Source organism: Sardina pilchardus, chromosome 3 (genome assembly GCF_963854185.1).
Source record: "Sardina pilchardus chromosome 3, fSarPil1.1, whole genome shotgun sequence".
NCBI lineage: Eukaryota > Metazoa > Chordata > Actinopteri > Clupeiformes > Clupeidae > Sardina > Sardina pilchardus.
Window position 1 is genome coordinate 32,683,880 of NC_084996.1, and position 15,753 is coordinate 32,699,632.

The following is a 15,753-nucleotide window of genomic DNA, read 5'->3' on the forward strand; positions in this document are numbered from 1 at the left end:
TTTAAAGTTTAAAATGTGTTGTGTGTAATTGTTATTTCCTTAGGGTCGAGGAATAGGCTACAGGTATGAGGAAGTTTGAGAGCTTGTGGGTTCTGCACCAGACTTGGGCCACGCTGTTCTAAAGCTTGTGAGACAGTCTGTTCATAAAGCAGTTAATTAAACCCTGACTCTTGGTGGGATGCTACAGTATTATAACTTAATCAAATTCTCAGTGGAGAAAATGAATAGGATATTTACTTCCAGAGTCAGAGTGGACAGTCAGTCAACTACATGATTACAATCTAACACTATACAGAGAATGAACTATCTGTAGTTTATTTTAGTCTGTGTGTGTGTGTACTAATGACATTTTCAGTTTCAGAAATAAACTTTAGGCCTAAACTTGTTGTTGCCCTGTTCCATGTTAAGGTTCATCCCATGACATCAGTCACTCGCCAGACCCCATGAAAACTGCAAAAGAAGATTTTGGAATATGTTATATAGAGACCCCACCTGATGTCCCGGGTAAGTTTTGTTCTTCTTTCACGCATACATTGAGGTGTTGGCAAAGCAGTAGGCTGTAGCTTACCACAGCAGGGGGAGATGGACGAGAGGGGAGAGGGGTCCAAAACCACACCGCAAGATCAAAATACAAAAAAGGAAAAGAAAGCACAACACTGGATGTGCACAAAGTAAAGGACCATTGAGTGAAGGGTTCCACCACCAACCCACTGCTCTAGGTCAAACCACTCCTGTGTTCCACATAAGCTATATAGCGTTCTCCGTACTCCCGGTGTAAAAACGATACTCTTCCGCTGTCACTGTCAGGCATGCACAGCTAGGTGGGCGGTCCCTGCAGACATACACAAGCACCCCAACTGCACACACAAGTACATGCACCCCAACCGCAAATCCACATGCGCAAGCACCCCAACCGCAAACACACATACACAAGCACCACAACTGCACACACAAGTACATGCACCCCAACCGCAAATCCACATACGCAAGCACCCCAACCGCAAACACACATACACAAGCACCCCAACTGCACACACAAGTACATGCACCCCAACCACAAACACATATTGTATACACAATGCACCCCAACCTCAGTTGCAAACACACACAAGCACATGCAGTCAACTCTCCTATGAGAGTGAAATGGAAATAAAGAAAATAAACAGGCCAGAACCATAAGTAGGCAAAGCTGTACACAGTGTGAGGACACCAGACATATAAGTGTAATAGGCCTAAACTATAGCAACAAGTAGCCTAACCTGTGGTGGCAAGGGAAGTACAGGCAAGCCAATGCTAGAGGTACAGCCGAGTATATGAGTGGACAGTGGACATCAGGGCAAAAATTAGCAAAAATCAACTGCTCCCGGTTCTTCTGGTCCAATAGGGCCTTTTTCCACCGACAAAGAACCGGCTCCGTTCCCGTTCCCGAACCAACATTTGAACTGTTCGTCGTGTTTCCACCAAACAAAATCCGGTTCGGAACGTGGCACCTTGGTTCGGAAGTCGAACCAAAAAATACTTGGTTTTTCCTGCGAACCGGAGTGGGCGTGTCATTGCGCAATTCAGAGGGGAAAAGGCTAAAAGCATGATTTTTCCGTCCATATTAACTGTTGCTATGAGCAAACAAAACGATTTAACTAGCATTGCACTGCTGACGTTGACTAGCATTTTAAACAGCTAGTTTCTGCCGTTTTTTACGGGAGAACTGGTCATATCACTCTCCCGTTTATGCATCTCATTAACTTTTGCTTTTGCATGCACCACCCATTGTTGATGACGCATCCTTGGTTCGGTTCAGAACTGTGTAAATGTGGGCTGGTTCACTAGATAGCACCACGGTTCAAAGAATTCTGAAAGGCACCAGTTCAACACCAGGTTCGTTCTTGGTGGAAAAACGCCTAATGTGCAGGGCTGTATGATCTGGCAGATCTGACTGTAAATCATAGTTGGTGCACAGTCACTAACAAGCGCAGACTCGATGGGAAGGTGCTCAGTGGTAGTGGGGAGGGGCATGAGAGTTGTATACATTCAAAATGCTGGGTAAATCCCCTCAATCTGCCAGATTTACAAACTGCAACTTTAAAGGAACACTCCACCACCACTAAAGCCTACCTTACATTGACAGACTTTGCAAAGATTTGGAAAAGATTTTTGAAGGACTACAGTCTCAGACCCTCTCACATCTAAAGACAATTCATTGAGTTTTTAGTCACCTTCTAGTCACAGGCCAGTCTCAGATTAGGATTTTGCAAAGACTGTGGGTCACTATTTACAAGACTGCTGCTAGATTCCTTCAAATTATTTCCATTGTGCACTAGGCTACACGTCATCATTAACAGGAACTCACATGATAGCCTACTCATATCAAAATCATTTTTTCGCGTTTCTGCAGCATTGTTTGATGTGTGACATCACTAACAGATATAGAGTTGTTCACGTAGAACAGCCGACTAATAAATTATAAGAAATGAAATAACAAATAATCATATAGGCTACAGCTGTCGCTTATTTTGCCCCTTCCTGTTTCATGTTCGCGCAAGGTTACTATAGGGAGGGAAAGTGAAAACCAGCGCCCCAAGTGGTTGCGTTCCTATCGAAGAGTAGCTCCAATGTTAAGTCCCATAGACGGACTTTTCAAAAAAAATACTACGCAGCTATACCAGCGATCTTATCCACCAAAAATATTTTTCAGTCGGCATACTGTAATAATCTACTAACTGTGAAAATATCAGACCCTATTTCGCCTTATTTAAAAAAAACCGTAATTGCTCGTTTCATTTCATAAATGGACTACAACTTCAAGTGACGTGACACCCTTCGACGACGTTACTCACCTAGCATGGTTTGTTTATTAGCCTGTTAGCTAGTTGGTTAGTTAGACAATCACACTTACTGCCAGCTCTTGTGTGAGTAGGAGCACAACACAAGTTATCCCAATATAAAGGTAATTACCACGCGGTTTACATCGCTCTCTGTTATTACAAAAATATGATAAGCAAGTTAAGCAAATTGCCGTTTTGATCAGTTGGAGATGGAGCGCCCAAACTGGTGACGTCAAATGCTACTGTAGCTAGCTACTGTAGTTCGTTATCACCATGTTACAAACAAACTCAAAACAATTAAAAAAAAAATAAAGTATGACCACTAGAAGCAATAGAGCTGACCTACATGGATAGCATATTGAAGGCATTTAACTAACTTCCGATCGTGGGCCAAGATATATTTTTTCTAAAAGAAAATCCCATCCACTCCCGCTAGCCTCTAGGAACGCAACCACCAGATGGCGATGAGATTACTTTCCCTCCCTATTGGTTTTTAATGTTCACGTCACTATTTGCATGAGCCACGACTGAAAAGACTTCCGATAATATCAAACATGTTTGATATTGTCGTAACGGCAAAACTAGAAAAAGACTGCCTCCGACGGACTTAAAACCGCTAAGATTGGCACCTTACACTAAACGATTTAGATGGCGGGAGCGCGCTGCGATTCTAGTACAACTCCCAAGATTTTGGAAATTTAGTCGCCGACTGTTAAAACAGGCCAAAATCGTGCAATGTAAGCCAGCCTTTAGCGGTCAAATGACCGGCGCTTGGCGCTTCTAGTGTTTAGTCTCCTTTGCACTGTAGCTTAAATGGCATTCTATTGCTGTAGCTGTATCTCTGTAGCTTAGATGTTAAAATGCTTAAATGTTATTCTATTGCTGTAGCTGTATCTCTGTTGCTTAGATGTTAAAATGCTTAAATGTTATTCTATTGCTGTAGCTGTATCTCTGTAGCTTAGATGTTAAAATGCTTAAATGTTATTCTATTGCTGTAGCTGTATCTCTATAGCTTAGATGTTAATTACTTTTAAAATGATATTGCTGTAAGTCACTTTGGATAAATGCATTAGCCAAAATAATAAATGTAAATGCAAATTACAACTAGCAACAAAAGTGATTCAGTGATCTCTTCTACTCCATTTAATGTACATGACTACAGTACGTAAGGAGGTACTCATATTATAAATGTTGACTCATAAAGATAACAATAAAGCCAACTGTATATATTTAATGCAGCCCCCAAAGTCATCACGGATGTAGAAGAACTACCTCCATACCCTGCTAAAACACAGTGTCCATACTGCCACGCATTTGTGACCACAGAAATCACCCATACAGTGGGTCCTGTTGTTTGGCTGGTGTGTGCAATGAGTTTTCTGGTTGGGTAAGTTAAATGAATGCCTTGTTTTCAGTTGCTTGGAGGCATTTTAATTTCGAATCATAATCAGTTATCATAATCATGTCTTTTTCTCGCTTTGTCTAGTTGTGTGGCCGGGTGCTGTCTACTTCCTTTTTGCATCAACAATTTTAAAGATGTGAATCACAAGTGTCCAAAGTGCCGTAGTTTCATTCACACTGTGAAAAAATTATGAGGCATCGAGGCCCAACCAAGAGCCACATGGAACATTTCTCTGAAGGAACTGATATGGATGAGAGTGCTGCTCTTACACAACCCTAAAAGAAGGCAAGGGTTGACAGGATATCTGAAGTGAAAAGGAGCAGGTCATTCTGTCTTCTGTCCTAATCTCAAAGAGGGACTGGAAACCTTATTCTGATGGAGCTTGATAATTCACTTACCAGCAGGAGTTGGCTGGTATAGAAGCCTTTAATGGCTGACCTGCAGAATGGCTGTGTGGTTATGAAAAGATTCATTGTTGCCTCTGAAAGTGTTTAACAATAAGAGTTTTGTCTGCAAAATCTTAATCAAGATTATAAAACCTACAATATTCCTCTTAGTCAGTTGTGCATGTGCCTGCCTACATGAATCTATATCATACAGTGTATAAGCTTTATATAAAAAACATTCAATGTAAATGAGAATTACATGAAAGATAATACATAATAAATGGTTTATTGACAGTGTGCAACCATCACTGATGTTTGCTTCCCCCCCAACTATTAGAAAATATATGGTACATTTTCAACTGTTCAAACCGTTGTTTTTTGAAGAATTTTTTTTAGAAATGTCTTAAATATATATTTTTGCTAATTAAATAAAACTATAATTATAGTTCTAATGTAATAATAAACATAATTCATCTTATAGACTGTTCTAAATGGCAATCTAGAGAAAAGAGACACAAGACATTGTTGAGCAATAACTATGTGGCAGGGCAAGAAGATTTTATCTGACCCTTCCAGTATGCTGAATGTGTAATGGGACCCCCAACTAGTAGAGCAAATTTTATTGAAGAAACCCAAAGCAACTCACAAGTCCAGCATTTGTGGTCCATAAAACATTGCTGACTTGATCACAAGAGGCGGCAAGCCCAAGGACCTTCCCATACACAAAAGAAATATATTAAAATATATTTTTGGGTGTCTGAAATATATGTTGAATATATTACAATACATTTGTCTTTCAGACAGCCTATAAGAACATATTCTGATATATATTTGAAATACTGTATAGTGATATAAATTCACTTTTATTTGACATATTTGCAATTTTTAACAAGCGGAATATATGTTTAATTATTGTATCCAGAGCTAGCCTGACCCCGCGTTCACACTGTCTCCGTCCGTCAACGGATCTCATTCACTTTGTATGGGGCGGACTCGAAATGCATTGTGGGTCCGTCCGTTCCTTCAGCTCCGTTGCCTCCGTCAAGAAATGTTCAACTTTTCAGGCAGCGACGGATCCGTCAGCCAATCAGATCGTGTGTATGCAAATACACATACGGCAGACACAACCTCCGAGATCAGTCAACGGACGAAGACAGTGTGAGTGCGGGGTGACTCTCGCCAGACCCTTGTAGTTCCGCCATGCTCCACCAGAGGCATTTCGCTGAGCTCCACACAAGGGTCTGGGCTCGAGGGCAATGCAAACTCCTTCAAGGGAGCAAAAAATAATGAACCAATCAGGATCGCCGGCGGGGATTTCATAGATGTGACGTAGCGCCGAAGTGACTGGCTATGTCCAGAAGTCAAGCGTGCACGCTGGGTAGTACCTTCTTCCCAGTAGCGTATTAGTTAGCTTGCTCCTCAGTATGCGTCCCTACCTACATTTGGACAGCACTAACTAGTTGGCGTCACCTGTGTTGACGATTTGCATGACGTGTGGAGCTTGACCTGCGCTGCGCAATGGATTATGGCAGGGTTTCTCAAACTTCTTTGCTCTGGGGCCCTGTGATGTTAGGCCTTGGTGTTCCAAGGCCCTGCATAGGCGTCTGCACACCCTCTGAACACCCGCCCATGCCCCCAACTTCCACCGCCCGCCACCATGCACGCCTTTAGATAGCAGGCTTGTGCACAATTCCGAATTTTAGAATTCAATTCATGAATTGGAATTGGAATCGAATTGGCCCCACCCCACAGGAAGTTGAATTTTAACTTGAATTGGAATGACAGGAAGTGGAATTCAATTCATGGCAATTCAAGACAATTCCACAGTCACATAACAGGAAGAATGTGTTGAATCTGCATTCAGTTTTGGGAAGGTCACTTTGGAAATGTAATTGATTACTGTTTTCAATAAATTGTGTGTTTGTTGCGATCATATCTGACATTTTGTGAAACTTAATTGTTCAACACTACCCTTAAATTATGTATATGAATTTCTTTGAATTTCAATTCTTCTTTAATTCAAATTTGAATTGTAATTCTACATCCTGTTTTTGACCTCAATTCAATTAAATTCAAACCCTAGAATTGAATTGGAATGTAGGAGTCATTCTCAATTCAATTCTGAATTTTGCACAAGCCTGATAGATAGATAATTTATCACTATTATTAGGCTATTATTATTACTAGTAGTAGGCCTACGTATAACATTTCAATCTATTGCCATTTTGGGTCCTGAAATGGCATATCAAGCATCTGCCATATCATAAACATGGGTCTGAAAACTTCTGTTATGAAAAACACATTATTTTGAAGTGGGGGAAATGGGGAGGTATGAAAAAAGGCAGAAATTTAATGTGATTTCAAAAACGGATTTTTCGTGATTACCGCTAATTATACAGACACATTCTATATGCCATTGGAATCAGTAGGATCTCCTGTTTATTTTGATATGCAGTTTGCCATAGGGCAGTTCCGAAATCATGAGATATTTCACAGAGAAGAATCTGTATGACGCAGAACTGAGTGTGACATTTTATTTTTGTATGTAATTTTCAACGCTAATTATCTCGCGAATCGTTCGTCGTAGAAACTAGTGGCTAGCGTCATTAGAAAGGCCAGGTTATGCAGTTTCATATGATATGCCTGTTATTTCTGTGTGAAGATATCTCGTGCCAATATGACCGAGAAGAACGGGTGCGGCAGCGGCCGCATGGTGCGTCTTGAAGGCGGCAGAGAGGGTCGGCCGGCGGCCCGATGGTAATCTTCTCGCGGCCCGGTACCGGTCCGCGGCCCATAGTTTGAGAAACACTGGATTATGGGATACCTGAGGGCAAAAAAGATGCATCGATGCACGCTTGGAAATCACGCCAAACGAAGTACCCACTAGTGAGAGCGCTTGACTTTCGGACAGTCTATTCTGACGTAACTTCCGGAAAATGCACACTGCCCAGCGTGCACGCTTGACTTCTGGACATAGCCACTGTCTGATTCAAACAACAATGGAGGCACCGACCGGATTTGGCAAGAGCTTGAAGTAGCCTAGCACGTCATTCAATATAACTGACAAGTGGTTTATCAAATCACATGCAAGGATTTTTTTACAAGGCCCCGCCTTCAGAAATACATCTCCTATCGAGAAGTCCCAGATCCTTGTGTGAAGCTCAGCGAACTATCTGGCAAGAGTCAGGTTAATCCAGAGCAGGGAGTGGCAGATACTGCAGGAGTGGGCAAAGCACTTTTAAGAAATCCAGGGCCAGATGTACGTACATTTGCGAGCGCAACATTAGGCTCGTTTGCGATGAGCTGTGGCTGACTTAAGGCTGGCTTACATTGCACGATTTTGACCTGTTTTAACAGTCGGCGACTACATTTCCAAAATGTACTAGAATCGCAGCGCGCTCCCGTCATCTAAATCGTTTAGTGTAAGGTGCCAATCTTAGCGGTTTTAAATCCGTCGGAGGCAGTCTTTTTCTAGTTTTGCCGTTACGACAATATCAAACATGTTTGATATTATCGGAAGTCTTTTCAGTCGTGGCTCATGTAAATAGTGACGTGAACATTAAAAACCAATAGTAACCGCGGTCGAACATGAAAGGAAGGGGCAAAATAGGCGACAGCTGTAGCCTATATGATTATTTGTTATTTCATTTCTTATAATTTATTAGACGGCTGTTCTACGTGACAGAACAACTCTATATCTGTTAGTGATGTCACACATCAAACAATGCTGCAGAAACGCGAAAAAATGACTTTGATATGAGTAGGCTATCATGTGAGTTCCTGTTAATGATGACGTGTAGCCTATTGCACGATGGAAATAATTTGAAGGAATCTAGCAGCAGTCTTGTAAATAGTGACCCACAGTCTTTGCAAAATCCTAATCTGAGACTGGCCTGTGACTAGACTGTGACTAGAAACTCAATGAATTGTCTTTAGATGTGAGAGGGTCTGAGACAGTAGTCTTTCAAAAATCTTTTCCAAATCTTTGCAAAGTCTGTCATTAGGTGCACTCGACATGTCAAGTCGGCTGCAAACGCATGCAGTCGAAACGTAATTTGAGTCATATGCAGTGCATGCTGGTTAGACGTGTTGTTCGACTTGAAGAAAAGTTATGATCATGTCACAAAAATGCGACCTTGTCACGTCACTCAAAACTCGCGGGATGAAGACGCGAACAGTCACTTTGCGCAATTCTCCGCATCTAGTTTGAAACGCCTACAACCGGCTGGATCCCACCCCATGACGTCAGTTCAAAGACGTGATAGGTCCTTTTGGAACAGGTTTGGAAGGAATCTCCCCATGACGATTATGACAGGGGTCTCGTTCTGCCTGCTTACCAAAGATTCTATAGCGGAGCAAGATGGATGCAGTTAACATTTTAGGACCAGCACAGCCAGCGTCTGGGATGACACCTGAGCTTGTCAAAAGTGATCCATCTTGTTCTGTTGCAGAATCTTTGCCCCTTACATTAGAATGTACTAAAATGAACAGATATGGAAGGGATACCTTCTTATTTGTGATTTCTGGAACAGCGGTAGGCTATCCTACTGAAAAGGTTTTGATATTCTGCTATTTTATGCTGTTGGTTACATGTACACGGAAAATCACACTTGATATTTAATTAATGTGCTACAATGCAGGCCTGTTAACTGTATGACAACAGTGGTTTATTTAAACTACTTCATATCAATTTATTTCGTCAGTCATCATGCTCATTTTAATGAGTAAGAATGAAAGTTAAATACTGTATTTAATGCACACAAATTCCGCGATATCTCCCACGAGGTCTCACGCGAATCACGTCTGTCAAATTTGCAAAATCGTGTTCGGGACCATCTGCACCTAAAACTTTCGCCCCTCCCGGTGACACTCAAGCTCTCGTTGACGTATGCAGTCAGCCGAAGTCAGCCGTTTCCGAACTCGAATGCACCTAATGTAAGGTAGGCTTTAGGCTGGCTTCATACGTCAACGAGAGCTTCAGAGTCTTAGCGGGTGGAGCCAGTGCTTGAAATGGGCCGGAACGCAGCGGAACGCAGTTCCGGAACTTCTGTATTTTCGTCTTTTGGGTTCCGCCACTTTTTTCTGCGTTCCGGTACTTACTGAAAATGATCCGACGCAGCGACAGTGGCCCGAGAATAGACAATATCACAAGACCGATGAAAGACTACATTACCCACGAGCTACGACAGTGCCCTATCCCTATCAGTGTTTCTCAATCTATGGGTCGCGGCCCGGTAGCCTACCTGTGAGAAGATTACCATCGGACCGGCCGACCCTCTCTGCCTTCTTCGAGAGACGCACCATTCGGCCGCGGCCGCACCCATTCTTCTCGGTCATATTGCTGCGCGAAGAATTTCTCGCACAGAAATAACAGGCATATCATATGAAACTGCAGAACCTGACCTTTCCAATGGCGTTAGCCGCTAGTTTATATGATGAACGGTTCGCGAGATAATTAGCGTTGAAAATTACAGTTACATACAAAAATGAATGTCACATTCAGTTCTGCGTCATACCCATTCTTCTCTGTGAAATATTTCACGATTTCGTAACTGCCCTATGGCAAACTACATATCACAATAAACAGGAGATCCTACTGATTCCAATGGCGTATAGAATGTCTCTGTATAATTAGCGGTAATCATAAGAAATTCTTTTTTTAAATCACATACAATTTCTGCATTTTTTCATACCTCCGCATTTCCCCCACTTCAAAATAACTTATGTTTCATATCAGAAGTTGTAGGCTATTCAGACCCCGTGTTTGTCATACTGTATAGCCATGGCAGATGCTATGCCATTTCAGGACCCAAAATAGCAATAGAAAGAACACTTACAGTCACTTTACTCTCTTGTTCTGATTTTTGATCTTGAATCTCTGTTCTTGGCCAGTTGTTAATATTGTTAATTAAATCAATGTAACAAGTAGGCTACAGCCTATTTCACAATTTTCTTCAACTGGGCCTTTAGCCCAAAAGTTTCTTTAAGGTTCTAGGGCCTTTAGCCCAGTCTGTTAGGCCTAAGTAGGCTATCACACTGGTCTGGTTCATGTTGTTTTAATGGTTTTTCAGTATTCCATTTGTGAATTAGAAAAAAGTAGCCTATAGCTTGAAAGAATGATTAAATTAAAATAGTTTTTGAACCAACACATCCTTAAAACGGATTTTTTTTCACCGCACAAATGTCAAATGTCGGAATATTAGAGTTCCTGCACTTATTTTTTCCCACTTCAAGCACTGGGTGGAGCAAATATCACACGCAGCTGATCCCGGACAGTCCACCTGAGATGCCATGTGACTGAATTCACTCGCGGGAGACCTCGCTGGAGACCTCGCGGGAGATATTGCAGGATTTTGTATTAAATATAGCATAACTTTCATTTTTACTCATTAAAATGAGCATGATGACTGACGAAATAAATTGATATGATGTGTTTAAATAAACCACTGTTGTCATACAGTTATAGGCCTGCATTGTAGCACATTAATTAATTAAATATCAAGTGTTTTCCGTGTGTATATATTTAACCAACAGCATACAATAGCAGAATGTCCTCACGTTTTCAGAAGGCTAGCCTACCGCTGTTCCAGAAATCACAAATAAGAAGGTATCCCTTCGATTTCTGTTCATTTTAGCAGATTCTAACTAAGGAGCAAAGATTCTAGAACAGAGCAAGATGGATCACAGGGATAAGCTCCAGCATCGTCCCAGACGCTGGTTACAGTGCTGTTGGACTGGTCCGTCTTGGTCCGCTCTAGAGTCTTTGGTAAGGAGGCAGAACGAGACACCTGTCCTACTCGTCATAGGGAGATTCCTTCCAAACGGCCCTATCACAACTCTGAACTGACGTCATTGGGGTGGGTTTCAGCCTGTGCAGTCGCTTAGAAGACAACTGCGCTGATTTAACTAAGACGCATGTCTCCCGCGATATTTTAGGACATGTGACATGATGTCACGGTGGTAACTCCCACTGCGACTGCAAGAAGTTGGACATGATTTCTAACCAGTTTGCATTTCGTCTGTCCCAGTATGCACTGTGTTTAACCCAGCATGCATCACATCAAGCCAGATCTGCGCAGATTTTCGAGAAATGAAACGCACCTATTATCAGCACCATGACTAATCCATAGAAACCGTACCTTCTGACACATGTTAGCGCCGTATTTATCAAATCAGGTCAACAGTGCCTTTCTCCGCCCTCTACCGCAGTTAACGAAGGTTAATAACTGAATGACACTTCAATCACTGCACTGTGCATCTGTGTGTGTGTGTGTGTGTGTAAGGTGTGTGTGTGTGTGTACTGTGCGTGTGTGTGAGGGTGTGTGTGTGCATGCGTGTGGGCGTGTTTGTGCATGTGTTTATGTAATGTGTTATGTACATGTGTGTGCTGGTGCGTGTGTGTGTGTAGGTATGTGTCTGTGTGTGTGTATTTATGTGTGTGTGTGTGTGTGTGTGTGTGTGTGTGTGTGTTTGTGTGTGTGTATGTGCCTATGCTTGTCTGTGTTTGTGTGTGTGTGTGTGTTCCTGCATGTTTGTGTGTGTGTGTGTGTGTGTGTGTGTGTGTATGACCGTAGCATCCAGCACCCAGAGCAACCATTATCTTATAAAACATATATATTTGGAAACTAGTTCATTAAAGGTGTCTAATGGTGTCACTTATATGTTTCTAGGACAAAAACTAGCAGAGATTGAGATATGTGTTTGGAACAGTTTTTCAAATCCCCAGCGGGGGATTTAGACTCCAGAGGGTTAATACCACCATCTACAGGCCGATGTGTATACAGTCCTGAATGTTCACATAAATCCATTTATTTTATAGCCCCCCATGGATGAAATTCCACAAAACTTGGCATATTCCCAGGGGGTGTCAGGTTCATCATACACATGAAATATGGTGCAGTTCATAACATCTCATCTGAAGATAGGGGCAATTAAAGCAATATTACATTGCATTTTCAATTTTTACCATGGGGGTGCAAATCACTAGCCTGACGACGTCATACAGATTCAGATTCAGATTCAGATTCAGATTTAGATTTATTGTCATTCTGTTCTAGCCTGGGTTTTCCCATACTGCCTTGCGCGGTGATTTCAATCCCGCTGCTAAGCCAGTCTGGAAACTAACGCCCTAATGTTCGCCTGATGTTGGCGAACCAATCACAGAACATCCGAGAAGTTTCCGTTGCCCTCTTGCGTCTACATTCGACGCCAAAGGATTTACGGCAACCCTTAGCGTTGCATACGAACGAGTTGGGTGAGCTATGCGCATTTGATAGACATCCGTGGCGCCCAATGAACGGATCTGGGCATTTTTTCAAATACGAGAAAATGAACGTCTGGTTGCCAGACCACGTCTCATTTGAGAAGTGGGAGGCGTTAGCCAGGCTAATTCTGTTCATTACCAAGGTAAAAACACAACGAAAAAGCGTTTCTCCAAGATCCATACATCATTCATACACATTACACACACATACATATCCACCTTAGTATTGAGTTGCACTTAAAAAATATATATATATAAATAGTATAAAATAAGTATAAAAATACAATTACTTCCCTAAATGTAAATATCCTAATTCTAATTGCTCATTTCATAGCCATATTTAGCAGCCGGACAGCTTGGGGCAAAAAGCTGTTCAGTAGCCTAGTGGTGGTGCATGTTATGCTCCGGTAGCGCCTCTGGGAGGGAAGCAGTTTAAGAAAGACATTGAGAGGGTGTGTAAGATCCTTTGCAATGTTCAAAGCTCTATTTCTGCAGCGGCTCAGAAAGAGGTCCTGGACAGAGGGAAGCGAGACTCCTATGACCTTTTCCGCTGACCTCACAACTCTCTGCAGGGCCTTCTTATCTGCCACACTGCAGCTGGAGAACCAGGTGGAGACTGCATAGGTCAATACACTCTCCACTGCTCCCCTGTAGAATGATGTGAGGATGTTGGTATGAAGTGAGGCCTGTTTCAGTTTCCTCAGGAAATACAGTCTCTGATGGGCCCTCTTCACTAACCCTGAAGTGTTCTTCGCCCATGAGAGATTGTCAGAGATCTGGAGGCCCAGGAACTTGATGTTCTCTACCCTGTCCACCTCCCGTTCACTGATGCAGAGGGGTGTGTGCTTTGGTTGAGATCTTCGGAAATCGATGATCATCTCCTTGGTCTTATCCACATTTAGCACCAGATTGTTCACTCTACACCAGCTCTCAAAGAGGTTGACCTCCTCCCTGTACCTGGACTCATCATTCCTATGAATGAGACCCACGATCGTTGTGTCATCTGCAAACTTGACGATCAGATTGTCCTTGTGCCTCGGCACACAGTCATGGGTCAGTAGTGTGTACAACAGAGGGCTGAGCACACACCCCTGGGGAGAACCTGTGCTCAGGGTGATGGATTTTGAGGTGTTTTTTCCCACACGGACAGACTGTGGTCTCTCCGTTAGGAAGTCCAGTATCCAGTTACAGAGAGTGGGATTGAGGCCAAGAAGAAGAAGTTTGTCCACCAGTGTCTGTGGAATGATGGTATTGAACGCAGAGCTAAAATCAACATATAGGATTCTGACGTAGGTGTTTCTCCGTTCAAGATGGGTGAGAGTAGTATGCAGGGTGGTAGATATGGCATCCTCAGTGGAGCGGTTTGGACGATAGGCAAACTGATGTGGATCCAGTGAGGCAGGCAGGCAGGATGTGATGAGTGGTTTGACTAGCCGTTCAAAACACTTCATCACAGTTGAGGTCAGTGCTACAGGACGATAGTCGTTCAGACAAGACACTGCAGCCTTCTTGGCCACCAGAACTATAACAGACGTTTTGAAGCATCTGGGTACTATAGCTTGAGAGAGAGAGATGTTAAATATGTCCGTAAGGACCTCCGTCAGCTCACTGGCACAAGCTTTTAGCGCCCTCCCTGGGATGTTGTCTGGGCCAGACGCTTTCCGTGGGTTAACCCTGGTCAGGGCTCTCCTGGTATCGGCTGAGCTGATGACCACAGGTGGCTGACTGGGTAGGAGGGAAGGTCCAGTCTCTCTTGTTGCCGCCTCCCCTGGTGCTTCAAACCGGGCAAAGAACTCATTTAGCCTGTCTGAATGCATATGTCCGTGTAGGCTACTCCCGATGTAAAAACTACACGCTTCCCCTGTCAGGCATACACAGCTGACAGAGCGGCCGCATTCATTAGTATTATCTGCCCAGCGAACTAAATGTGATGTGAACAACAGGTGGCCGTACAGGCTACATTTAGTCTGAAAACGGGTTGAGAGAAAAAGTGCAATTGCAGTGCTTCTGGAGAAATTTTGTTGCAACCCAAGAGATAATAAAGCGTGGAAAACCATTCACGGATGGCGATTAGATGAAGTTAAACTTAAAGCACCAAATGTCGTACAGCGGAGTAGGCTAGTTACGTGTTGTGTCATTCTCTCCAGGATGCGCTGCAGGGAAAAACATTTATTCATGAATGCTCATTACGTATGTGTAGCATAGACAGTAAAAGATTAGACTTGTGGCCTACGTATTCATTTTGATAGTAGGCCTAGGCTAATATAGCTAATATACTCTTACAGCCTGTGTTGCCTTCATATAAGGCTTATATAAGGCTTTTAATTTTTTGCGGCTCCAGACAGATTTGTTTTTTGTTTTTTTGGTCCAATATGGCTCTTTGAACATTTTGGGTTGCCGACCCCTGCATTAATAGATAGTTAGATAGATAGATGTGACAAATGAACATCCTTGTATCCTACATTTCTGGGATTTCTTAAACAAAGAGATGGAATTGTCATGAATTCATAATTCATAGATCTGTCCTCATATGCAAATTAGTTGATAAAATGATATGCATATGCACTAACCTTCTAAAAATGATGTACAGAATACTCATCTAGACTACTTTGGTAAAATAACATTAATATTCTCTTTGCTCTCATGTTATTATAAAGAACTCATTCATTGACAATAAACATTACTTTTCCCTAATTTGCATATAGTAATATCACATGATAAGAGTATACTTTTGTATAATCATTTCATCAGATGTAAATGTTGTGGCCAAAAGGCATGACTCTGTCTATCATCAGACAAGTCATCAATACATGTCTGTGATATATTTATACTAATTTATTGAAATATACAAATAATCTCAATATGCACGATACAAAAATG

The 15,753-nt window shown here is 42.3% G+C and overlaps 1 protein-coding gene across 1 annotated transcript in view; it reads left to right on the forward strand.

The window, feature by feature from the left end:
* LOC134076242 (uncharacterized) overlaps positions 1 to 4,825 on the forward strand; it is a 71,050-nt gene extending 66,225 nt beyond the window's left edge. Inside the window, exons 4-6 of the mRNA XM_062531244.1 lie at positions 409 to 504; positions 4,062 to 4,209; positions 4,309 to 4,825. Coding sequence (XP_062387228.1) covers positions 409 to 504; positions 4,062 to 4,209; positions 4,309 to 4,417 — 353 coding nt within the window. The 3' untranslated portion in view covers positions 4,418 to 4,825. The remainder of the gene's footprint in view (positions 1 to 408; positions 505 to 4,061; positions 4,210 to 4,308) is intronic.
* The last annotated feature ends 10,928 nt before the right edge of the window (positions 4,826 to 15,753 follow it).